At 31.1% G+C, this 25734-nt stretch overlaps 2 protein-coding genes and 1 pseudogene across 4 annotated transcripts; 1 reads left to right on the top strand and 2 right to left on the bottom strand.

The window, feature by feature from the left end:
* Window positions 1-3810: 3810 nt before the first annotated feature.
* LOC100810619 (alcohol acyltransferase 9) lies at window positions 3811-7950 on the bottom strand. Its single transcript, XM_003527635.5, has 2 exons — window positions 7216-7950; window positions 3811-4887 (listed from the first exon to the last, which is right to left on the bottom strand). Exons 1-2 carry the CDS (start codon window positions 7642-7644, stop codon window positions 3958-3960), a joined length of 1359 nt encoding a protein of 452 aa, XP_003527683.2. The 5' UTR covers window positions 7645-7950; the 3' UTR covers window positions 3811-3957.
* A 5412-nt stretch (window positions 7951-13362) lies between these two features.
* On the bottom strand, window positions 13363-18996 carry LOC100816149 (AP-4 complex subunit mu-like; annotated as a pseudogene). Its single transcript, XR_003267334.2, has 14 exons — window positions 18802-18996; window positions 18604-18686; window positions 17901-18104; window positions 17218-17334; window positions 17008-17136; window positions 16765-16876; window positions 16326-16420; window positions 16125-16229; window positions 15953-16047; window positions 14862-14949; window positions 14649-14708; window positions 14500-14573; window positions 14017-14142; window positions 13363-13910 (listed from the first exon to the last, which is right to left on the bottom strand). The product of XR_003267334.2 is annotated as an AP-4 complex subunit mu-like (transcript).
* Window positions 18997-20537: 1541 nt separating this feature from the next.
* On the top strand, window positions 20538-23280 carry LOC100811862 (mitogen-activated protein kinase homolog NTF3). Of its 2 annotated transcripts, XM_006581134.4 has the most exons (4): window positions 20538-20882; window positions 21028-21154; window positions 21434-21859; window positions 22312-23280. In XM_006581134.4, the coding sequence occupies exons 3-4, from the start codon at window positions 21437-21439 to the stop codon at window positions 23002-23004; spliced, it is 1116 nt and encodes a 371-aa protein (XP_006581197.1). In that variant the 5' UTR covers window positions 20538-20882; window positions 21028-21154; window positions 21434-21436; the 3' UTR covers window positions 23005-23280. The 2 variants fall into 2 exon arrangements, with proteins under 2 accessions (XP_006581197.1, XP_003527981.1); XM_003527933.5 differs by lacking the exon at window positions 21028-21154 and having other exon boundaries at window positions 20543-20882.
* The last annotated feature ends 2454 nt before the right edge of the window (window positions 23281-25734 follow it).

Below are 25734 nucleotides of genomic sequence, written 5' to 3'. Positions count from 1 at the left end.
AATTATTAATTTGGTTTCTCTATTTATTTAATTAGTTTAATTTGATTCCTCTATTATGAAAATGTTCAAATTGTTCTCTTAATTTTCAAAATTAATGTAATATTGTTCTTTTCGTCCTTGCAAGAAACAACGTTGACTTTTTGTATATGTAAAACAATAAAAAAAAATAACACGTAGTCACCATAAATCGGTAATTCAACGCTCCTAAAATTCAAAATAAAAATACATACAAAGAGTTAAGAGTTGTTGGTTTGAAAAAGAAAAAAGAGATTCCAAGAAAAACCACTTTTTTATTATTGAAATGTACTTTTAGAATATATTAATATGTCTAGGTAACCATTTCTAGAAAACTAAAATATAAAATTATATTGTTTTAAGAAATTATAAAAATACAAAATAATACTTTTCATTACTTTATTTTTAAAACTTAAACAACAATATTTAAAAGTTAAGTGAGTTGGATTATTTTAATCCGAATTTATGAATTTATTTTAACTCACTTTAACCAAATTTTATCATGTAACTTGTACATTGAGTCATTGACCTCACACAAGTCGCATTGATCTTTATAATAATAACAATAATAAATAAATAAATAAATAAAAATAAAAACAACAGCATTGGTTAACAGTAAAATGTATAGCTAGCTTAAGGGATTATTCACAAACTATCCAATTATCCAATACTTTTTTTTTTCACTTTTCATATTTCTTTATCTTAAAAAATGTTAAATCCCCTAAGAAATTAATTAATTTTTCAAGTGGGGTGATACTCTAAACAAAAATCATGAGATATGATTGCATCTCTTTCACAACTGTACCTAGGCACTTGTACTGCCTGAATATTTTTTCTTCTCTTGACGGCAGGTTGGATAAGAATCGAGAATGAATAGCCAGCACGATAATAATTGAAAGTTGAAAACTACAACTAACCATTAATCAGTCTTTTTCCTTGAGTTAATAAACTTTTTTTAGAGGCCTTTAAATTATATAGATTAATATATATTATATTTTAGTTTATTTAAATAAAATATGTCTGTTAATATACCAGTGAATAATTATAAAATATTCTTCTAAACATATTTTTCTTTTACATGTATAGTATACAACCTCCGAAGGTTGAATATACTGTATAGAAGAAAAATATATTTAGAAGATTATTTTTATAATTATCCACTTTAAAACATCAGTAAGCCGAATATATTAAAAATATTGATATAATTAGCTTTGACATTTCAATTATAATTTCTATTTTATCTTCTGAAATTTTAAACTAGTTTTTTTTTTATGTAAAAGAAATTAAACGACAAGGCCTACACGGCTACAAAATAGTCGGACAGGAGTATATCTAAAACTAAGTTTGAAGGTTCTTTCCACGTGAGAGTAACAAAAAAAAACCTAATTGTTTTACCTATTATTTTAGGTTGTATAAAACATATCATGTCTACATGCACATTTTGTAAGTCTCATTTTACATACTTATTGGCTTGGATGTTGAAGTTTTTTTTTTCATATTCCGCCATTTATTTAATGGAAATCGTCACTATTTGTTGGAATTATCTTTGTTGCCCGAAATGTACGCCATATTCAAGGTACCAAATTACTAAGAAATACTTATAAAATTATTTTTTGTTAAACTTAAGAAAATACATAAATTTTGAATTGAATAATAAAAAAACAAATAATAATTGGATTCACATTTTATTTATTGGAAAGTGGAGGTTGCGTAGCACCTCAATTGGGCACCGCTAATGAGGCACTTTTGTGAAAAAGGTTGGAGGGCATTTGCAAGATCAGAAAAGCACCTTGTATTAGTTTATATCTATAGAATTGAAACGACAAAGATATATGGTTCACGAGTTAATTAGAGGAAGAAAGCGCAAAGCAGATAATCAAATCAAATCAGAACAGAGAGGATGATTCCGATTCGGATACTCAATCCAGATGATGTGCCTTCAGCCTGTCGACCTACATTATCTTATCCTATGTATTCCTCAACCATTGGGCGTTGCCAACTTAATATCGATATGTCGATTTTTATGCCAATTCTATATATGACAAGATTATGCATTTTTTGACTTCTGCAACATTCACCATCATTGATTCCCTTTATTTATTGTTTGTTTACTTACAATACTTCCCAAGATTAAAATGCTTTTACTATTCGAAAGATGTAAAAGTAGAATTATATTTATTGAACCTTACGTAAGTAATAATGGTTACTATAATTACTAAACTTTTTATTTATTTCTTTTGATTAATGTTCCTTCTTTATTTAAAACATTTTTTTGTTTGAATATAACTATCATTATAAAATTTTCATCATCTTGGTCAAACTAATTTATATGCTGATGTAACTTATGAGTTTCTAAAGTGATTTGCCAAACACATCCCTAATGTTGTTTAAATAAGATTCTATACATTTAAAATTAGCAATATTTTCTCACGATTAGATATAGTAGCTTTTCATATTTAAAATAAAGTGCTTTTTTATTTTAAACATTTACAATTTTTATAATAATCTATGAGCTTTTGGCGGACATAGTAAAAGCTTTTAAAACAGTTTGTGTTTTCATATAAATTAAAACAAAAAGTATATATCTCTCTTAAAAAACTAATCCATACAAAAATGCTTATTTTAAAACTTATAAAAAAGAACAACACTAATTTTAGATCGATATAGTAATCCATTGTACCGAATAAGCTAATACAATAGTAGTATAGTATTAAAACTTTTACTTGTACAAATCTTTATATTAATGACTACATTATTCGTGTTTTCTCACCTTGAATATTGGCATGCACTCGAGGGGAGTAACAGTTAAGAGAAAATGTTTAAACACAAAATAGTTAATTTGGAACTAATGGAGACTGTAACGAGAATAATAAAATAAAATGACCATGAGGGGTGAGAACAATCGGTTATTCCTTTTTGGTTTAAGATATCATTGATGCTTTTAATTAGATTTTTCGGACTCTGATTCCCCCCACTAAGCGCCAATCATATGGACCTTTTATCTAGGCTCCTTAGCTTCTCTTGATTTATGGCAAGCGCATGACTGAACTATCGATACTTTATCTACATGTCACTAGCTAGCCTTCCATCATATTGACAATTTGACATGACATTAGTTCACACTCTTGATGCATCAAATGGAGCTATGGAGATTAGATAATGTTCATAGGATGTCTGAGTGCATTTATTCTTGACTTACTTAAATAGTTTATGAATGCTTAACATTTTTTTACTCCAAATAACACTAATATCTATACTAAACATTTTATTACCCGTGTATCAATTATAAAAATAAATAAATAAATCGTTTGCACTGTGAAGTATTATCTTCTGAAATCTTTACATAAAAGCAGGGGATGATATTTTATAAAATGTGGATTCGCATATTTTCGTCGATAATGTTTCACAATTTTATTAACTTTGGAAGAAATTGTTTTATTATTTAATTAGACATAATATAAAAATATTATTGTAATAATGTTGTTGACATAAAGATTCCGTAAAATGATCTGCACATATGCATGGTATTCTTTTCCTTTTTTCCGATACGAGTTATATTATTTATTTATATGATATTTTAAAAATATTCCTATAGTATCATTCTTTTTCCTATTTTTCATGGTACAAATTGTTGAAATCTAATTTAGCAGATCATAATACCTAGGCGTCCATCATAAATCATAATCACCGACTTTGTGGGCCGGCAATCTCGTAGAAAATGATGATACGATGCAGATGAACCTTTCTTTCTTTCACTCTCACAACTCGATCACTAGTCACCTTATCCTCGAAGGCTGAAGGAAAAATTATTAATAGTTAATTCACCGTTCAGTAAAAGTTTACATTATATAATCATATTCATATGTAAGTAGAAATTGGACTACACATGGGGAACAAAAGCTGAAAAGATATAAATAAATAAATAAAAAGAAACTAGGGCATTCAGAAGAATCCATTTTCGTTATGATGTTGAACATCATGATGATTCCCATTTTCTTCTTTTCCTTGCCAACTTTCATTCATGTGATACTGGAAACGTTCCACCATACTTTCGGGCACAGACACGAGCACTCTCACGGCATTAGCATCACCAGTAACCGGTAAAAACAAGCAGTAAATATCACTAGTCAAAGGACCCATATGCAAAGGTTTCCCCTCTCCAAAATCCACCTCTTCTAACCCCAGTTTAGACCACTGCGAAATAACCAAACTAGTCGAAAGATCCGTTTTTACCGTTTTGTCCTCCAACAAGTCAACCATTGACCTTATATACTCTTTATCCTTCAACCTCACTTTAGCTTCCTGCACAAGCTTCACACCGTGGCGCAAGTTACCCTCCACTAACTCCTCTACGGTGCTATCAGCGCACGCTAGCAAAAACCCGTTTCCGTAATAACCTTGTGGAAGGTCAACTATTGCTCTAACGTTGACTGAGAAAAGGAGCTTCACGATGAGTTTGGAGGGTAGGGATTGGTTTAGTGATCGAATCCAAGAGCGCCACGTGTGAGCCGCAACGGTTTCGAAGGATGTGCACTTGAGAGAAGGGACACAGTGTTTCTTGAGGCGAAGGACATGCGAAGGGGTGAAGGCGAAGGATACGGGTACTACCGGCTGTGATTGTATAAACTTGAGGAGGTCCACTTGAGGGGTTGGGTTTGGTCCGGTGTAGCCCGCGTGATGGAACTTTACCTGCGCGGGCTCTCTGGGTTTCAACACGTGGCGCCAGTGGAAGGGCATGGTGCTCAACTCGCTTTCGGGCTTTCTGGTGAGTTCTGCCCAAGCGTGTAGAAACTGCGACGTACCGATGCCGTCGCATAGGCAGTGGTTGATCGCGGTGCATAAGATCATTCCCCCGCAACCCAGAGTCGTTACCTGCAAATTAATCAAAATAATAATATATTTTCTAGGAGGAGGATTTTGTGCAGTCAAAAAGATATATATGTAGGAGTTTAAGCTTACTTGACTTGTTTCTTGGTGAGTGGAAGTTGAAAATTTAATCAGGTAATGATAAATGTACATAGAAATGAAGAGATAAAGGAGACTCATGCAATGCAGAGACATCACAAACCTCCACGTTTCAGTAAAAATTGTAGTCGCGAATTATTTTTTAAGACCTTAGTAGAGAATGAAAAAGATAGATGCCAAAATTGGTGTGATGAATAAAAGGAAGAGAGATATATAGGAAGAGAATAAAGAGAATGCGATCGTGTATGTTAGAAAAATTCATATAAGGTGGTTGAATAATTTTATGCTTCTATAATATGGAATGTATTTTGATATATAATGCTTTCTTTATCAGGCATTGATAAGATTATTAAGAAATTATTAAAAGGAAAAAAGGCATTAGTTAAAGGAAAAAATATGTTTTCTGTGGAGGAGAATAATAGGCTTTGCCTTTTGCCTTTTTGTGTTATAATCATCATTAGTTGACTAGTTAGAGTTAATTATTTGCTGCAACATGTTATGTTTGATTTAATTTGGGGGGAGGGGGGCAGATAGTTTTTTTTTTAAAAAAAAAAAAAAACTCTAAAAAGATTGCTAATATACAGTATTTTTAAAATAAATAAATTATACATGTTGAGATTATTTTTAAATGGTAAAATAATTAACCACTTTATGTAACAGTTGTCTAAAAATTGTTTTTTCAAAAGTAAATTGTTTGTGAAATAAGATTTAATTAAACTATATTCAGAAAAAATATTAAATTAAACTCTTTATAGTCGGCCATTCGAGTACAAACTAACAACCAAGCAGATGAAATGGCCAATATTCTAGATATACAGCTTAATTATTTAATTAGCGTATAATATTTTTAATTTGATTTCACAGATCTTTCTTCAATTATTTAAATATATTTAAAATGATAATTTATGTGAGTGTTGTTGAAGGATAAAGTTAAATACATTTAAATAATTGAAGAATTATTTTGAATCCTTTAGATATGATAAGGTATAAAGTGAATTTTTTTAAAATATAAATAATTATTTTGAAATTTTTAAATAACATAAATATTCAAAATGGAATTTTTAAAAAATAAATAATTATTTTAAATAAAATAAATAAAATAAAAAATCAAAATGAATATTTAGCCTTCAAAATAATTGGGTATCCAAAATATCATTACTCCACAAAATAACCCATACCCCCATAAATACATGTAGAATACAGCAGAGCCAGAACATGTACACTCCCCTTCCCTACTCCACAAAAGAATCATGTATGTTTCGCATTATTCACCATAAGCTTCCTATAACACAAGCTTTGTGCGTTGACCCACCAGCCCATAAAACTTGGATTAAATACTTGATGCCTGCTCTGTTATATTAACAGAAACCTAGCAGCTCATAATTTAAATATTTACATAATTATGATCATATTTAATAAATAATTAAATTATAAATGAATATTATAATTATAATTAATTTTTAAAATATGAATAATTAATATAATTAATTATTATTTTTAAAATACGAGTATGATTTGATTTAACTAATTATTGTTTTTAAAATATGGATATATAATTAATTATAAATAAATTAGTTATATAACCAATTATAAATTGTTAATGCTTTCTGTCTGGCAAACTTATTTAACAGATATTACCCCCAAAACACAACAAACATTGGACTAAATGCAGCCAAGTTTTCACAACCACCATTTCCATATTGTCCGCCCCCTATATACAGCACTCCCATCCCCAAATTAAGTCCTCCCTTATCAATTAATTGATAATTAATAATAACTACTTAAAACTAATACCAACTACATTAAAGCTTCACAGGGGATTCATTTTTGTTTTGTAAGAAAAAATGTAAATACTTTTTGGTTTATTTATGAGAGGATCAAGGTTTCTGAAAATTAACTTCATCCATGTGAAAGAGACAACATAGCAAAGGAAGAAAAGTAAATGATATGGGAAGATGTTCGATCATTTAACAGAAACAAAGTGTAGAAGTTGTCACCATTATTTTATATTATATTATATTTAACAGACGTCTTCACGTCAAAGTTCTTTGAACCTAAAACCGTGAATAGTCGGTCAATACTACACAAGGTTGCATATTTTGTATTATAATTCAACTTTTTATATATAAAAAAAAAAAAAGAGTGATTTTTTTTTTTTTTATAAACTGTGGTCATAGAATTTTCAGTTCATGACCTAGAAATTCCAAAAGCTGAAGGAATTAATTAATCTCTGACCTGTATTATGAGAGGAGGAACATCTATGAAACTCTGAGCTTCAATTCTATACAAGAACTTCTTCCAAGACTTGTTGGGAGTCTTGGAAGATTCAAGCAATTCATGAACAGTGGTGTCCATGAAAGCCTCAGCAAAAACAGCACCTTCTCCATTGCAATCCACCTCAAGCTTGTGAGTGTGATCATCCACACTCCTCAACCTTCCAGCTAAGGGGTAATAATCCACTAGAACTCTGGCCAAAGAAGACTTCAAGATATTCAAGCTCAAAGACTTCTTGAAGAGGTACAAATACTTAATGGAGAATCTTAGGAACTTTTGGTCATCGAGGTTAGACAAATAGAGAGAATGTTTTGGGGTAGGAGCACTTGGGGGAATGATCAGTGGTTGCCCCCGATAGATACAATCAGGAACTTCCATAGATTGTAACATGTTTAGTTCAGAGAAATAGCTGAATGTTGTTTCTTTTATGATAAATGATTAATTATGATATTGAAGAGAGTGAAGGAAAAGAGAGAAGAAAAAGAGGAGTGAGTGGAATTAATGGAAGCCGAGGTGGTGCTGTATTAATCTGTGTACAAGGAAGCAAAACGGGTCAATCAAAAATTTATGGTTTGGACTTTGGATAATTAATTGTTTGAGTACGATGAGATTCCTTTTCAGGGGAGGGAGGCTAAGATGGGGTTGGCCTCATCATAACTTTTCAAGGGCTCTTTATTTCTACACTTGTCATTTCATTTCACTTGTTTGTTTAACACAAATTGTAATCCCTTTAATTCGGTTGGAAAATTAAAAAAGAAAAAAAGAAAAAGGAAAGTGCTAAGTCAACACAGCACGGCAGGTTCTGCCGATAACAGGGGAGCACTATTTCACTTTAATTAAATTAATCGTCCAGCCACTAACAAATGTAAAAAGTAACCAATTGCTGCACCATTAACAAATGTTCATCTTATCTTCATTGTTAAACTACAAAAACAACATAATTCTTACTAAAATTGTAATGAATTGTTTTCATCCTAAACTACTTCAACCAATCAAGGAGATGAAAGAAGAACGGTACACGTAAAAATTCATTTCAGAGCTCTGGCTGGAAAAGTGAGTACCACGTGTATGTAATTGGTAATTGGTGGTCGTTTTGGAAGTTCAACACGCCTGTCGTACTTGTTTAAAATATCAAGTGTATATGGACTTTAATAGTCTACAATAATTTTTTTTTTTTTTTTTACTTTTCATAAAGGAATTCTCGAGACGGCACCTTTAACATTTAAAATCATTACATGAAGTTATGATTTACTAGAAAGGTCAAAGAGAGAGCAACAATTCAATTCCAATGTAAGCAAAATAGTAATAAAAAAAAAAGAATAAATTTGATAGTGGGAAAAGAATTAAATGAGAGCAACACTTGTCTATATCTGGACAAATTTAATACTAATACTAATATAGATAAGGTAAACGTATTTTATAGTAGCTGATATTCTCTAATTATTATTCTTTTTTCACCGCAAGAGATCGAGATCAAATGTCTACGTGTGCACTGAGCTGAATTTAATAGATAATTTCTCGAAACTTACAAAATTCAAAAATGCCTATTATTCAATCTACTCGTAGATTCCCATTATCATGATTAAAATTAGGTCGCCCAGCCGCAAAACTAAAACATGTCACATCTTGGACAACTCGATTACTTTCTTACAGAGCCTGTTAAAGATTAACAGCTTTTAATAGTTACAAATATTTGTGGCTTAAAAAAAGTTACAAATATTTCAATTTGCAACATACTAATCTGTTAATTTTTCTTAAGTAAAATTATAAATTTGATTTTCCAGTTTGTTTTTAATTTTAATTTCCCTTTAAAATTATTAATAACTTTTACTTTTTTTATTAAATCACGCAATCTTGATCTCTCAATTCAAAATTAGACATTAACTCTTGAAAAAAAATGTTGATCGTTATGTGTCATGTTCATGATGATTGATAAGTGTGATGTTCTGGTCAACTAATGACAACAATAATATATTTTATCTTTCATGGAGTTAAAATTCAATTAGAACATGACATGTGATCATCATTATCCAATAAAAACGTGACATGTGACAGTCAACATTCTTTTGTAACAGTCAACATCAAAGTCTGGAGAATCAAGATTGCGTAATTGGATAAATAGGAGGACAAAATTCGTCAATAATTTTAAAAGAATATCAAAATCGAAATTGAAAATAATTAGGGGACCAAAAATACAATTTTACTTTTTTCTTATAAAAAAATGTTAATTTATACTTTATTAATTATAATTAAATTGTCATTAATTAATGAAAATCTAATCTAAAATATTTTAAGATCTATTTTATTTTTGTTTTAAATATTTTTGCTGAAAATAATAAAATATTTTCTGTATAATCTTTACAAGTGAAAAGAATAAAGTAAAAAAAAACAATATTTTCTTAATTATCAAAAAGTAAATAGTTTCTTAAACTAAATATAGTATACTATTAATATTTTAAAAAAATCACTTCCTAATTCCTACACTAATTGGACGGTTACCATATAAGCGTCTGTAATGTAATTCAATATGTTCCGGCTTGGCTGTTTTATTAAGGTAGTCAAAGTGAGGTGTAGCGCACTTGTTAATGCCTTCATGTATACATATAAAAGCGAAAAGACAGATAATAAGGTGTTTTTCTATCTACACTTTTTTTTTATCATATTTTTCTATCTGCATTTTGCTCTAGATAATTGGCCTTGGCATATATGAAGTTTTTGCGATTATTTTATCAATGTAATTCACTGACGTTTTAAGTTAAAATTACACACACATACGACCATCTAAAAAAGTTTTACACCAAAAAAATCTATTTGAGTTAATTGATCAGATGGTGTAAATTGTTATAAATTTTTTTACTTTTTTTTAATTTCTATAAATAAAAAAAACTACACATATTTTTAATTTTAACCATTTTTCTTTATAATTCATATAATATAATATCTGCCTATATTTCTTTCAATAAACTTTATATAATATAAAATTTTAAAAATGAATAATAGTAATAAGTTATTAATCTTATATGTTAAATTAAAAAAAAATGAATGATAAAAATAAGAATTAACTCTAAAAAAAATTCCTAAACAAAGTTATCAAATCATCTTATGTTAAAGAAATACCTAAACTTTTGCATAAAAACTATGTATTATATTTTTTTAAAAAAATCAGCACCATATATAAAATGTGCACCAAGGCTAAGAACATCTGTGAACATATCAATCACAAGTAGGCATGGCAATCAAATTCATACTCAAGGGTATCCGCTTGAATCCATACCGATTTGAGGAAAAATATCCGAGTTAACCAAATACGAGTTCAGGTTCGGAGATTACCTGACTTTTTTAATCGAGGTCGAGGACAGGATGTCACTACCCATCACATACTCATTCTTGTACTCGCATCGATGATGAAATTATTAAAATTTTATTAATTACTTGTTAGTTTTTTTATAATTTTTACATAATTTAAAATTATTTTCTTGATGATTTTTGTAGACAAATACTATGCAAATACAAGTAGTTAAAAATAAATGTTTAACAATCAATTTTTTAAAATCAATTTTCAATATAATTTTTTACAATTTTTTTTACAAATCTAAACCGGAGACGGGACGGAACAGGGAAACAAATTTTAACCAGTCGGATATCATGGGTACATGTATATGTTGGGAAGTTGGGGTCGGAAACTAGAGAGACAATATCGGTCCCCGCCCGACCCCATGGCATTTCTATTCACAAGATGCACCTACCCTCCCCACATACAACAGTACCATTTCCTAGTGGTCCAGAATGAATTGTTCCAGAGGATGCTTTTATATTCTCAAAGCTATATTTATAATCGAGATCAATGTAAGAGAGAGAAAGAGGTGTATTTAGCAAATGTACTTAGGTATGGATCAGAAGTTTTTCCCTCTATATAAGACTACAATAGTCTATATAGCTTGTTGAAAAAATCACATAAAAAACATAAAAATAATAATGGTTAAGTTGTTAAAATCACATCTGAAATATGAACCAAACACCTGTACAATCGTTATACTTTATGTTAAATATGATATGCTGAAAAAATTGTGAAATTTTATGTGGTAATGGAAGCATCAGCCAGTGAGATTCTTAAAGTTGCTACAATGGACCTGAGGCTGAAGAAGAAACGCTACGCTCTGACCTTTTCTGTTTGGTAGTTTGGTCAGTGGGGGCCACCAACAATTGTAGTGTCGCCGCAGTGCCACATTTTCTTTTACTCCTTGACTACGTTAGAAAAAAATTACTACAACATTTATTTTCATTCTTATTTCTTTCCTATTATTAGAAACTAGAAAGAGAATATAACCTTTTTTTATTCATGTAGCGGCTATTATGTTAGTTTTTTTAACCTTTCTTTCGTAATATAAGAGGAAATGTGAGGAAGTCATTAAAAAGAATATGGTACGAACGTAATATCCAAATTCAATATATTATATATATAACAACACCCATTACCATTTTCCCGCAAAAATAGTATTATGTTCTAATGCCAAAAGTATATAAAAAGAATTTTGTTGACATATGAGAATCACATTCAGACCTTGGATTTCTCTTCATTAAAACTCACATCTACCATAACCGATCAAGCATCGGATGGATTAAACTGAATATCATATCATATATCGTGCATCAATATGTAACATCACCGCTAACAATATCATGCATTCATAACATCATACTTTAATGGCTACTATTCTGCCGACGATTTGTTCTACCTAACATGAATATAAATGCTTCGATCTGCTTGATTTAAATCAGGTGTGTTCGCTCGTAAATCAATCACCTTGACATTTTTAGCATCGATTATTAATTTCACCTGTTTGCCACGATTACATGCGATTCTTCCAAACAAAGAGGCACGTACTATATTAAAGGCAAACAAACCTTGCCAGAACTACTAGTCCAATCCTTCGTAGCTTTTACCTCAATCAAAGATGTCTACGCGAGACATTATTGGCGACATAAAAACATGGAACAACGTTTTATAAGATCTAGGTTGGCTGAAGCTGAGCTACACTATTCCCTAATAATCTTTCGTAAGATTCTACAATAAAACTTTCACACCTTATTTTACCAACTTTGACAAATTAAGTTGCAAGAACGAGATTTACGACTTTGGAAGGTGCAAAATATAAAACTTGTGTATGATACACAGTAAAATATATGTTTGTTCAGGGACAGAGTTGTTCCTGCCAGCACCAAGAAATTAAGTTTGCCCTTCACTCTTTTTCCCTCTATTATATTATTGATGCCATTCTCTCTCTCTCTCTCTCTCTCTTTTATGGATTATTTCACCAAGAGGGGGCTATGTTCTTCTATCTCGTGAAAGAACATAAATTCTAAATGAGATTATTACCGATCTAAGGATTGACATGTGCATCTTGCCCAGCAGTAAAAGCTTTATTTGATCATACACTCCTATTATTCGAAGGCATTTGAAACTCAATCATGTTCCCAATCACCTATAAAATTATATTGGTGTGTGTTTTTCAATATGCTTTAAAAGAAAGGAACATCGACGCAACAAAAAGGTACTTCATTCCTTGTCCATTAAATTTGGGAACTAATATAATCTTCCAATTCATTTGCTTGAATCGAATCTAAATCCAGTCACATGTAGGTATTTCATAGTGATAATAGTCCAACATGTTTATTGATATGGATCATCACAAATTGTGTGGCAATGGGGTGTGAACAAGTATGTCCTTCTTCTGGTGTTGGAGCATACGGCAAATCTTGAAAAAACTTTTAATTTTTATTCTTTCTTTTTCTTGTTAATGTAACAAAAAAACAAATATTCTACGACGAGATTCATGTCTGCCTCACTCATCCTTTGTCGAAAAGGGTAAATTCATTACGCCTTCCACGACCACTCCATTAACGCAGTAGCATCCACCAACACCTATCATAAATTACACACCAAAACAACTTATTCTAGCGTCTCAAAATCAATAAACCTAACACCATTCACAATTGTCAATTGTGTTCCATAAGCTCTGAATTCCATACGGTTCACCTTCCTTAATCCTTAACGCATTTGCCTCCTTAAAGCACGGTCTCATTGCTTTGTAAAATACAGGAAACGTGTTTTTGAGCTACTAATATAAAATTTACATATAATATGACAAATTAACCGAAGTCTCAATTTTTTCCAAACAACCCTACCGTTCAATAAAATACATATTATATCTAAAGGCCAATACCTATTTCTGTTTGGTACTGAACTTTTCTGTGTACCTTATACGCTGCAAACGACTTTCCAATTTCATCCGGCTTTTTCCTTTTTGACTTTTGCCTCTAAAGTTTCGAGACATACGGGGCCAAGGGAATCGAATTCTCGTCAAAACCAGCTCAGGTTCAATGGCATATACATTCAAACGAATATCTCTAGTCCAACACATTACTAAGGAGGCTAAACGCATCATAAGACTATTTATATTACATAAAGTCTTTAATAATTTTTAGATTTAGATGTCTGCCCTCCACATTACACAGTTTTAAGATTTGTCTTGTACATCTTCACTTTACTCGAGTTCCACTTAGCCATTCATTATCTAGAGAAAATCATCTTCACTTGTAGAAGCAGAGAACCTGCCATCTTTTCACCTGACATGCTGCCATCCCCCCAAATTTAACTGCAAATTGCAAATTAAACAATCGATTTTAACTAAAAAATGTTATATGTAGATTGCTGGAATAATTCAGTAGACATGAACATCAATGAATTGGAAAGCAAGTAACCTTGGAATTTGGACTTAGAGATTCCAATTACAACCGGGCTACGTATGAGTTTGCTTGGGTTACATATCTAACCCAGCGATAAGGATTATGCGCAGTTGATTTCTTTGCTATTTGCAAATACTTAACCTGCATCAAAAAATGGCATCTTAGAACTATTTAAGGGAGTGCAAATAAACCAGATAAAAAAATCATTGTGCAATAATAAAGAGGAAAGTTGAATCTATATCTAAACTCATAAGAGATTATATTATTATACCACTATCAATTTTAGCATCCAGTAACACAAGCTTCAAGAAAATCAACTAAGACATGATAAGATATAATTTCTAGATTAGCAGTGTAATTAAGGCACAATAATATACCATCGAAAAGATCTGGTACATTTTTCAACTAACACACATAAAAGTCCAATACAGACTATCTAGCCTTGTTTAATAAATGTAACAGAAAAATAGCTTCAAGAAAATCCCTAGAGCATTTTACCTGAAGCCTTGAAGCATTGTACATAGGTATGGTGAAAGCCATGCTAACAGGCCCTGCTTCTTTCATGATATTTCCTGTGCTCATAGCAAACACATTAATTCATTACAGAGAAGAAACATTAAGCCGAAACATAATTGTCAGCAGTGTACCATGTAACTCCGTGAAAACGTTAGCTTTGCTCGTAAAGTATGTTCAGATCCACCACCAACCTGTAAGAGGATGGAGCAGCCATTATTGTTATCTATTAATATGACTCGTATTAGCCTAAAATACCCAACCGAAGGATTCTTTATGAACATCCATAGATCAGTGTTAAAAAATATACTGATTATTAGGGGGAAAAAACGAATAATCAATATTACCTTTTTCAGGCCCCATTCCAGTCTTTTATTTGCTTCCTTAAAATCAGTGGTGTGTCCAACTGCTCCAGGTTCTAACTCAAAATTAACACTGAAATTGAAAATAAATTTACAAACAGGATGTAAGGTCAAGTAATCAGGATGATGCTTAAACCATGTTAATGAATAGACCCTTTTGGCTTGGTCTGTGCAATAAAATACAACAAACACACACACACAAAGTACAAACAAAAGGTAGCATATTTCGTAGATCAGATTCCAAGCAACCCATTTGCATCAAGAAGAATAAATCAGCTTCCAGCATGTACATGCATGGTTTCCTTAATTATGTCATTTTCTTTTTCTCATCTACCAGCCAGTCACCCATGAGTCAGTGACTACCAGAAGCGTAGTGCCCAAGTAACCACTCCTTTTTTTTTTTTTTTTCATTTTGCACGCTGAATGTTTTGAGTTCTGATCTATGATTGGACACATTCAATATTGGCCGTTAAGCCTTCATTTTGAATGCTTAGACATGGGAGTAGTGACACGCACGCATGCAAGCGCACACACATTTAATATTGGTCATTAAGCCTTCATTTTGAATGCTTAGACATGGGAGTAGTGACACACACGCACGCACGCGCACACACACAAACGCGTGCGTGCAGGGTTTAATGTCCATCCACTCTAAGAAAATATTACAAGCAACCAACCAAGCATGACAAGAAAGGAAACCAGTCATCCAGTGATTTTCTAGCTTTGTGGTGAATTAATTATGTTTATCTTCCACGCTTGATGTAGTGCAGATTGCAAAATGAAACAGATTCTGCTGCTTATTCAAAGGTTGCAACAATTATGCATTTATGCTAACATAAATGTCATTGGCTAATACTTTTAATTTTGTGTTTTATTTTTTAGGTGGATTGAAGGATATCTCATTTGACCAACCTAATATATGGCCTCTACTGACTTCAATCCTGACAATCTATCAAACAGACCAACCAGGCAAGTAGTTAGCTAGCTAGCTTATTATGGAAAACTATACACTAAATCATTCCTATCAACTATGACAAAAATTAAATGTACAATCATCATGAAGAAAATGTAACTACCGAGCTGTAAATGATGGCAGAGGCATCTCTACAAGAACAGTGTTAGCATTGATACTTGAGTTGAATTCAGCTCGCACTTTAATGGTCACTTCAGCCTATAAAAAATATGCAGACTATCAGAACATGCTAAAAAACATGAAGACTTGAAAAGTTTGGGGGTGTTCAAATCCACATTTAGGGATCCTGTTTCTTCAATCAATGCATTAATACGAAAGGGTGGCTTAAATGGTTGAGTCATATGATAATTCATGACTGGAAATTCACCTTCTGGTTGTACCTATCAAACAATGAAACAGTAATTAGTCAAGGGACTCAAAAGTACAACATGCTAATGCATTATCTATACATGTAAGCTAGTGTACTATGTACTTACCAATGACAAAGTTCTATCAACATCAAAACTATCAAGGTGTACAGACTCATGGAAGTTACAATCATCTAAAATGACAGCACCTGAACCTCTATAATCTGTTAAAGATGATAAAAAGCTATCAGGAAAGAATGAAAAGACATATCAAAAGCTTATAGGGATACGAAAAATCAACTAGTCAACAAAAATATCTTCAATAAAATAATCCATCCATTAGTGATTCAACAGACACATATAAACCCAACTAAAAATATCCCCTTATTAATACTAAATATGGAGTTATTTTCAGTACAACTTAATTTAAATATTTAATAAAAGGAATACATGGTCAAGAATATATGTTAGACAGCAACCAAGAAAATAACATGATAAAAAAACCCCACACATTTTTCTCAGCATTTTAACTTTCAAGGGGGACAAAATATAACATTGATTGACCTACCACTTGTTCCTATACTCAGGTCCTCATTGAGAGCAAGTCGAATCTCCGGGTTACCAGTAAGATAACTCTTCATTTGAATGGTTCCATCTATCTCACTAGTAAGTATATATCCCTGTTTCCAACAACAAACTCATATCAAAATGCTTCAAAATTTTGCAGCAGTCTATGTATGGAAAAGGGAAGGAAGACATCATAACAGACATCATGAAAAAAACATAAGAAAAAGATGATCAAAATACTCACACTAGAGTTGAATGTAACACTTATTTTCTCAATTACATCAACAAAGATCTCATCCCTCTTCCTTCCACCAGGTTCATTAGTAACCACAGACTTTGTAATAGCTGTACCTGGCATTCGTTTGGTCCCTTGCTGAAAATATAGGAGTCTAACTAGCCAATAATATGCCTGAAGCAAGTAACTGACTAAACCTACAAATAGTTAGCAACATACCATAAAAATGGAAGCAGGGCCAAGTGGAGGCATCCGTGCAGCATCAATCACAATTGGCTCATTGAAAACATATGACTTCAAAACCTCAGTGGATGTTGTTTGCACATAACCAAAATCCTGGCACAAATGAACTTAGTATAAACATATCAAACAGAAAATGCTGCTGTTAGAACCAAAAAAAAAATGAACAAGCTTTAAAATGGTAATAGTTAACATATAACCAAGTAACCAATTAAGTTTCAGTTTTTACTTCAAATTAAAAATAAAAAAATAAAAAAAAAACATACATCATGGTTAGATTAAACATACAGAGCATTTGTACAAATTACAAAGTTTCCATGTCTCTCAAAATGTGGCACATAAAAAAGATTAAAAGGGAATTTTACAAAAGTGCACTTTCTTATCTTATCAACCTGTCATATCATACATGGAGGAGTTGAAAATTGAAACTTGTTGAAGAGAGACTTGGCATGCGAATAGTTGTAGACAACTATCTATTAAAAAATGATAGAAATAATACTAAAATATAAATGACCAAAAGCAATCAATGGTGCTAGCCGCTAGGACCTAGGTTAGAGATTAATGAAGCTTAGGTAAGCAAGGTTTGGTAGCCAACATGCCTATACAGTTATTTTTCACAAGCAAATCATCAGTTGAAGCAAGGAAGAATAGCAAATACTTACTATGACTTCATCCAGCAATTCATAAACGAGCACGAAGTTCTTTCTAAAGGAATCTTCATTGAGAACACCAAGGTAATCTTTGATGACACGTGCAATTCTTTGTAAGAGTTCCAAAACAAGAGAAGGGGAGACATTGACTCTAGTAGTAGCAACAAATAGCAATCCAGCAGCCTTCACGTGGAAGTAGTTCACACCATCTATATTCTATGAAAAACGGAAAGAAGACACATAAAACAAAACGACCAGGTTAACAACAAGGAAAAGTGTAAATATTATTGAGCAAACCATCAATTTGGTCCCTCAAATTAGTATTACTCTATCTCCTAAATGGTCCTTAAAATAATGAAATTATATAAAATCCATCAATTTAGTCCTTCTATTGATATATTTTTCTAGCGTCCAGGAACTACTTTAAAGGTATTTTTTAATACTTTAGGCGCTATTTAGTATGATTTCTAATACTAGAAAAAATTACTTATATAATTTGTTAACTTCAGGGGCTATCTAGAAGAGAGTAATACTTTAAGAATGAAATTAATGATTTATTAATAAATTAATTTCTACCATTTATCAATAATCACAACAAGAACAATCACCAAACGCCTGCGGGAACATAGTGATATATATATTTTGGAAACGTATAGAATTAATTATCGAGAAATGTGAAAAAGTTGGAAATTGACACAATGACTGAAATACCTACAAAAACAGGTGGAGCATCTCCCTCAGCATTCTCTTTCCAGAACTTGACTTTTCGGAAAAATGTCTCAGCGCTTCCCTTTTGAGCTTGCAATCATTTAATTGGAGGAAATTGGGTTGCCACTCCCAGTCAGAAGAAAAAATTCATAAAAACTAAGGGATCATGGAAATGAAAGAGATGGGGAGAAAATATGGAACTCACAGTCGCGGTAGACGATGTTATCGCCTCTCTGTGAAAGCACGAAGAACTGCAGTATCATCTTTGTTTCTTCTCTTTTACTTTGTCTTCACAACAAACGCATTGCCGTTATGCCACGCACCAACGACACAACTTAGCAACGCCTTCACTCGCGTCGTTTTATTATTACCCACGTTCTTTTGTATTCATTAAATATAACCCACTCTGATTATGTGTCTGATATTAATCACATTCGCATGCGTGGTTACACCCAACAATTGAACATAATTTTTTTTAAATAAATTATTTCTTACATGTGTATAAATTATGATTTTATATTATTATGTTAATCCTATAAATTATTAACCGACTCAGATCAGGTAAAATATGCTAAATGGATAAAAAAAATAAAAATATATTTATTTTTTATTTTTATATGAATAGAGAAAAAAATGAAAATAAAAAAATTATATACACAAATTTTGTTACATAAAAATTAAAAAAATATAATACTTTTAACATAAATATTAAAATTATTTATTCTTATATTTTAATATATTTTTAAAAAATAATATGATAAAAATAAACTTTATAATTTACTAAAAAATTCATTAAAATTTTTATAACTTAAACTTAAATTAAAATAAAAAACCACAAAAATAAAAATCTAGTTTTTATTTTAAAAAAATATATTAAGATAAATTATTATTACTCTATTATTTAATAATAAAATATTATATAAGATAAATATGGATCATTTTAAAAGTTATATTTAAAATAATTTCTACGTCCAAAAAAATATTTAAAATCATTTTAATTAATTAATAGCTAAAAAAAATTCAGACGTGCATGAAAATTGAACTCTTTTAAACTTCTAAAAAAGAGGCTATGAAGTTGTGTAAAGAAAAATAATTAATTTTCAGGGTTTTTTTTTATAAAGTAAGACATTTAAATTAATAATATCTTTAAGATTTTAATAGACATGCTTACATTATTAATTAATAAAAATTATTCTTAATATAATTTTTCAAAATAATAATTATAAAAATTAATAATCTTATGATTTTGTGATTAGATAATAATAAATAATATTTTCACTGTAAAAATGCATGCATTACTTATTCTATCTTTAATTCACAAAATAAAGGAGTACATTTTTAAAAATTAAATACCTAATTGAAGGTATATCACTATTAATTAACAGGCAACTAGTTTAAATAATACATGTTTCGAATTTCATGTTTAAAAACTTTCTACTAAGAAAAAAGAAACTCGCTTCATTGTAAATAAAAAACGAAAAAAAAAAAAAAACCTTCGTCAGACTATAAAAAAAACCTTCATCGGACTATAGATATTTATAATCCTAAAGAGTTTAGTTTAACAGAAAGAAATCTTATCAGTATTTATCAAGACTGTATGGAAAACGTGAAAAAAAATCTGAAAACACTTTTTAGGCTTTTTATAGATTAACCCTGTCGCTGTCAAAAAAAAAAGATTAACCCTGTCATGCTAACGTTATATCCACGCTACGTTTCCTGTAATGACCAGGTAAATCTTGAATGATTTCGTTTAATTAGATGTACTAGACCAATCAAGTAAGTACATTTTAATTAATTGTTTTGTATATTACTAGCGATTAAGCTCTAAGATTTTCAAACAATAAAAATCAAGCAGTGGAATAGAACAAACAAAATGCATTGTTTATCTTTTTAATTCTGTCAAAAAAAATATATTATCTTTTGTTTAAAAAAAAAGATAAAAAGATATTATGTAGCCAAAAACGAGTATCACGCAAAAGGATGGATGATGGAAGAAACAAAGAGAAGGGAAATATCAGGAGGTGCGAGTACCGGAGCCAAACGCGGGTGTGTGTGTGTGTGAGGGAGAGAGAGATGCAGTTCCATTCAGAAACTCCAAACTAAACATCCCTGGCGACAACCTTAGGAATCTCGATCGCTGAAAAAACCTATGCAGCCCCGAACACACTCTCTGCATTCCAACTTGTTTAAGTCATGCCTTTCGATTCACCCTTCTCTCAATAAATTTTTAATCAGATTCTTGGCCACCGCCACACTCATAATAAAGTTTTGTTTTTCCAAATAAAGGTAATCTTTTCTCTGACGTTCTTTCTACATTTGTAAATATACTCGATTTCTTCTTCTTCTTTTTTTTTATTAATTATTAATTACTCTCGAGCGTGTCTCTGCTTTTAATCCTGTAATTCTTAACACAACGTTCTGTTTGGTACAGATCTCTACACGGTCTCAACTCAAGATTAATTAAATAAAATTTGGATATGGATCTAGGTTCTCAATTCCTAAAGCTAGTTCAAGGATGAGGGATTTTAGTGGATGATATCATGTTAGATTCTTAGAATGTAAGTTTAGACCTATTTAATTCAACTCCAAAAGCTAGCTCGTACCTATATACTCTAATTTCACTTTATCGCCGATGTGGACCTGGGTTTTCCCAATAAGATAAAGTTTTCAAGTGTCTCTTAATTAATCGTGTTAAGAAAAAATTATTAATAATGATACGCCAACTCCACTGTATGTTTTATGATTCTGTTCACTCAGCACTCAATAGTGAACACGGAAAGTTTCTGAATTGTGGTGATTGGTTGAAAATCTGGGACTTATTGGTGTTGATTTTGTAGGGAATGGCGACTCCTGTTGAGCCTCCAAATGGGATCAGAACTGAAGGGAAGCATTATTATTCCATGTGGCAAACCCTGTTTGAGATTGACTCAAAATACGTTCCCATCAAGCCGATTGGTCGCGGAGCATATGGAATTGTGTGCTCTTCTGTGAATAGAGAGATAAATGAGAAGGTTGCCATCAAGAAGATACAGAATGCCTTTGAAAACCGGGTTGATGCCCTGAGGACTTTGCGCGAACTCAAGCTTCTTCGCCACCTTCACCATGAGAATGTGATTGCTTTGAAGGACATCATGATGCCTGTTCACAGGAATAGTTTCAAGGATGTCTATCTGGTTTATGAACTCATGGACACGGATTTGCATCAGATTATTAAGTCTTCTCAAGCTTTGTCTAATGATCACTGCCAGTATTTCCTCTTTCAGGTATGAATCTTTGGCCCATTTTTGGTGAAGCGGAATAATATTCCTTGCTTCTTATATGCCAATATTAATATCACGAATAGCATGCTGTTCATATTGTCTACTATACATGCATGTTTAGTATTATTGTAGAGTTGACACTAAGCAGAAAACACACATGTTGAACTTGTTTGTACGTTTGTGACAGTCTTGCAGAGGGATTTTGGTAAAAGGTCTTGTATAAACTTGTGTGCTCTTATCATTTTGAAATAATTTTTTTTGTTTTTGATGTGTTTTGCATTTTTACCCCTCTACCTGATAAATCCCCCCTTGATTTTCTAAGTCTATAGTTCTTCCCTGAAGAACTGACTTCAGTCATGTCAAGGCACATTTTAGGGCTTTGGTTATGAATAATATCATTTGTGATGCTTAGCAAATGATTGAATTTTACCAAAATTGAAAATTCTTGGCTGCAGTTGCTCCGGGGCTTGAAATATCTTCACTCCGCTAACATTCTTCATCGTGACTTGAAACCTGGGAATCTTCTAATCAATGCAAATTGTGACCTAAAAATATGTGATTTCGGGCTAGCTCGTACTAATTGCAGCAAGAACCAGTTCATGACCGAGTATGTTGTCACTCGGTGGTATAGGGCACCAGAGCTCCTACTCTGCTGTGACAACTATGGGACATCTATTGATGTTTGGTCAGTTGGATGTATCTTTGCAGAGCTTCTTGGCCGAAAACCGATTTTCCCTGGTTCAGAGTGTCTCAACCAGCTGAAGTTGATTATCAATATCCTTGGTAGTCAAAGGGAGGAGGATATTGAATTCATTGATAACCCAAAGGCAAAGAAGTATATCAAATCACTTCCTTATTCTCCTGGAACCCCCCTTTCGCAACTTTATCCTAATGCGCATCCATTGGCAATTGATCTTCTGGCAAAGATGCTTGTTTTCGATCCAACAAAGAGGATCAGTGTCACTCAAGCACTTCAACACCCTTACATGGCCCCTCTGTATGATCCTAACTGTGACCCTCCAGCCGTCATTCCAATTGATCTTGACATTGATGAGGATCTAGGGGAAGAGATGATAAGGGACATGATGTGGAAAGAAATGCTTCATTACCATCCTGAATCTGCTATGGAGAGTGCAGGGTTGTGCTAATGATATTTACTTCCTTTCATAGTTATGTTCCCTTTTGTTGGTGCCAGGATAGTTCTAATATCATAACTTGCTTCAAATAATTAGGAGGGCTTTGTCATCAGTGAGCTCCTTATATGTTCTGTTTTCTATTTATTGAAAGCAGAGAGAAACAGCAAAAAGATGACCATCTTAAAAAAAAATGTGTTATTGCTGATGATGCATTGTAGTCTTTAAACGCCATGTTGAGAGATTGATTTTGTACTGAACTTTGTATTGTAGTTGCCTTGTTTTGTTGTACATAATTATGTTTCTGTGTCTTTCATAAACCATTTTGTAAATTAAGTCTAATGTTTATCAATAATGTGTTATTGTTTGAACTTTGAAGTACAATTTTTTCCCCGTAAGCGGAACATATAATTTGTGCATCGCCTGTGTATTTTTTTTTTTTTTTTTGGTCCGTAGATAGCTGCACTGGCAGAAAGGAATTTTTGCAAATTCGATAAATTCAATCAATTATCAAAACATGTGTCTGATGAACTTTTTTTTTTCAGAGAAACATCTGATGAACTTGTAAACGTTTTTTTAGTTCTTTTTACCTATCAAGGATTTTACGAACCCTTTCAAATACAAACTTAATATTGACATTGATAGCCAAAAATAAAAATGCTTGATACACGATTCCTTGAATTACTATTCCTCACACTTGTGAGATGAGAAAATGTTGTTTCCTTCATAATCTAATTTTTTACTCTCTTTGAATCATATGTCAATTTAAGCCAAACAATATTTTTTTCCTCAAAGTGTGTACTTTAAAGAAAGAATCACAACTAATTATAGTTTTCACAGTCGTGTAATTGATAAGTTCAACTGGGATCTCTACATATAGCCCTTTCTTTCTTTATGAGTAAAGGTCCAGAGGTGATAATATTTTTTTTTATTTGTAAAAATAAAAAAATAATACTAAAGATTTATAATAAATCACGCATCATATTTAACCAATTAAATTACACTCTCTAAATTCAAAGTTGTTAATATACTAGAGGGGTAAGCACGCCCCAACCCTTGTTACTCCAGCCCAACCCAAGTTTAATTCGGAGGAATTTGAGTTTTGAAAATAGACTTGGTATATTTCTTTAGGAGGATTTAGGTCACACTTCAGGCAGAAGCAACTTGATTTAGTATCCAGTATTCTCTTTAAAAGTATAAATTTTTTAATAATTGTATATTAATAATAGTTAATATTTTATATAACAGGCTACCATATTTATAATAAAATTGTTTATTTTAAAATATATATTACAAATATACCTTAATTTAAGTTTTGTTCTTCTTTTATTCTACAATTTAACCATGCAAAATATTAAAAACAGTATATTGTGTTAAAAAACCAAGTCGACCGGATCTTATTTCATATATTTTAGGTCTTGATCGGATTGATATCAAATCTAAAAAATTGATCCATTCAAAAATTCATATTAAGATATAAGTAAAGATAAATCCCATGTAACTCAACTCATGCTCACCACTATATACAATTAGGAACATGATAAAAAATAGTGTAAGGAGAGGAATCCTCCCCTACCCAGCGAATTTGTTTGGCATATGTTTCACTTGTTAAGTAGGGACAAAACCAAGTCCTATTAAAATTTTAAGACATGTTTTTTTTATATATTCTAAAATAAGAATGGGTTTTTAACAGTAACAGAGTCTTGTTAATTATTACATTTGAAATATACTTATAGTATGCTCGTTTTATAGTTTTATTCAAAAAAAAAACTAATACGTTTGTCGTGGCGTTGAAGCACTCTCCAAACACCACTTGACAGCAACAACAATTTTTTGCTTTAGTAAAACCATCACAATGATGTCTCATAAATTGAGATTTCTCTCTTCTTTTTTTTACAGTAAGTTGAGATTTCTCTTTGAATCCGTGTTTCAATCCTTATAAAAAAAGACCGCTCGATTAGTTTTTTTAAAAAAAATTAAATTAAAATACTGAAAAGTAATTAATTCGATCACATATAATACGAACGACATGATGCGATTCATAGTTTAATTCAAGTCATATAACGATGGAAAATTTTCTAAAAAAAATAATGATGGAAAGTTATTAAGCGCTATTTTCCAAATTATTTTTTTAGAAGAGCACTATTTTCCAAATTATTATGCGTTAGATAAACATTTTTATACTACTATGTATTTTTTTATCCATAAAAATTAAAAAGAAGTATGTATTTCTTTTCATAACATCCTATCAACTTTTACGTCAAATTAAATTAATATTTTTATTGATTGTAATCAATATTTAGGCTAGTTGGTTATGGTAGTTAATAATTTTGTATCTATCAGATATTAAATTAAATAAGATTTTTAGGGTCTTTAATTATTTTAATCAATACATGAAGTTCTTTCAATAATTAAAAAAAAGTTACAAATCATTAAAACAAAAAGTTATTTATTAACCAATTTTAAAGTGTATATATATATATATATATATATATATATATATATATATATATAGAGAGAGAGAGAGAGAGAGAGAGAGAGAGAGAGAGAGAGAGAGAGAGAGCAGTTTGTGTATATTGAAAGTGAAAATTTTATTGAAAAATGTTTACTAAATTAAAAAAATACATAATAAATACTTCTTTGGTATTTTAACTGTTAAAACTATTCTAAAATGCTGGGGTTAAATTTTTTTTCTTTTTTTCTCGTGATACTCAATTATATTCATTGGATGTAAAACTTGTTTTT

This window comes from Glycine max, chromosome 6 (assembly GCF_000004515.6).
Source record: "Glycine max cultivar Williams 82 chromosome 6, Glycine_max_v4.0, whole genome shotgun sequence".
Classification (NCBI taxonomy): Eukaryota; Viridiplantae; Streptophyta; class Magnoliopsida; order Fabales; family Fabaceae; genus Glycine; species Glycine max.
The sequence above is the reverse complement of the archived record's forward strand: the minus strand, read 5'-3'. Positions and strand labels throughout refer to the sequence as shown.

Excerpts from the sequence above, each read along its gene's own strand:
- LOC100810619 (XM_003527635.5), bottom strand. The coding sequence starts at position 7,644 with ATGTTACAATCTATGGAAGTTCCTGATTGTATCTATCGGGGGCAACCA. Across the intron at positions 4,888-7,215 it reads TTCCTCCTCTCATAATACAG|GTAACGACTCTGGGTTGCGG; the intron begins GTCAGAGATTAA and ends ATTAATTTGCAG.
- LOC100811862 (XM_006581134.4), top strand. The coding sequence starts at position 21,437 with ATGGCGACTCCTGTTGAGCCTCCAAATGGGATCAGAACTGAAGGGAAG. Across the intron at positions 21,860-22,311 it reads GCCAGTATTTCCTCTTTCAG|TTGCTCCGGGGCTTGAAATA; the intron begins GTATGAATCTTT and ends TCTTGGCTGCAG.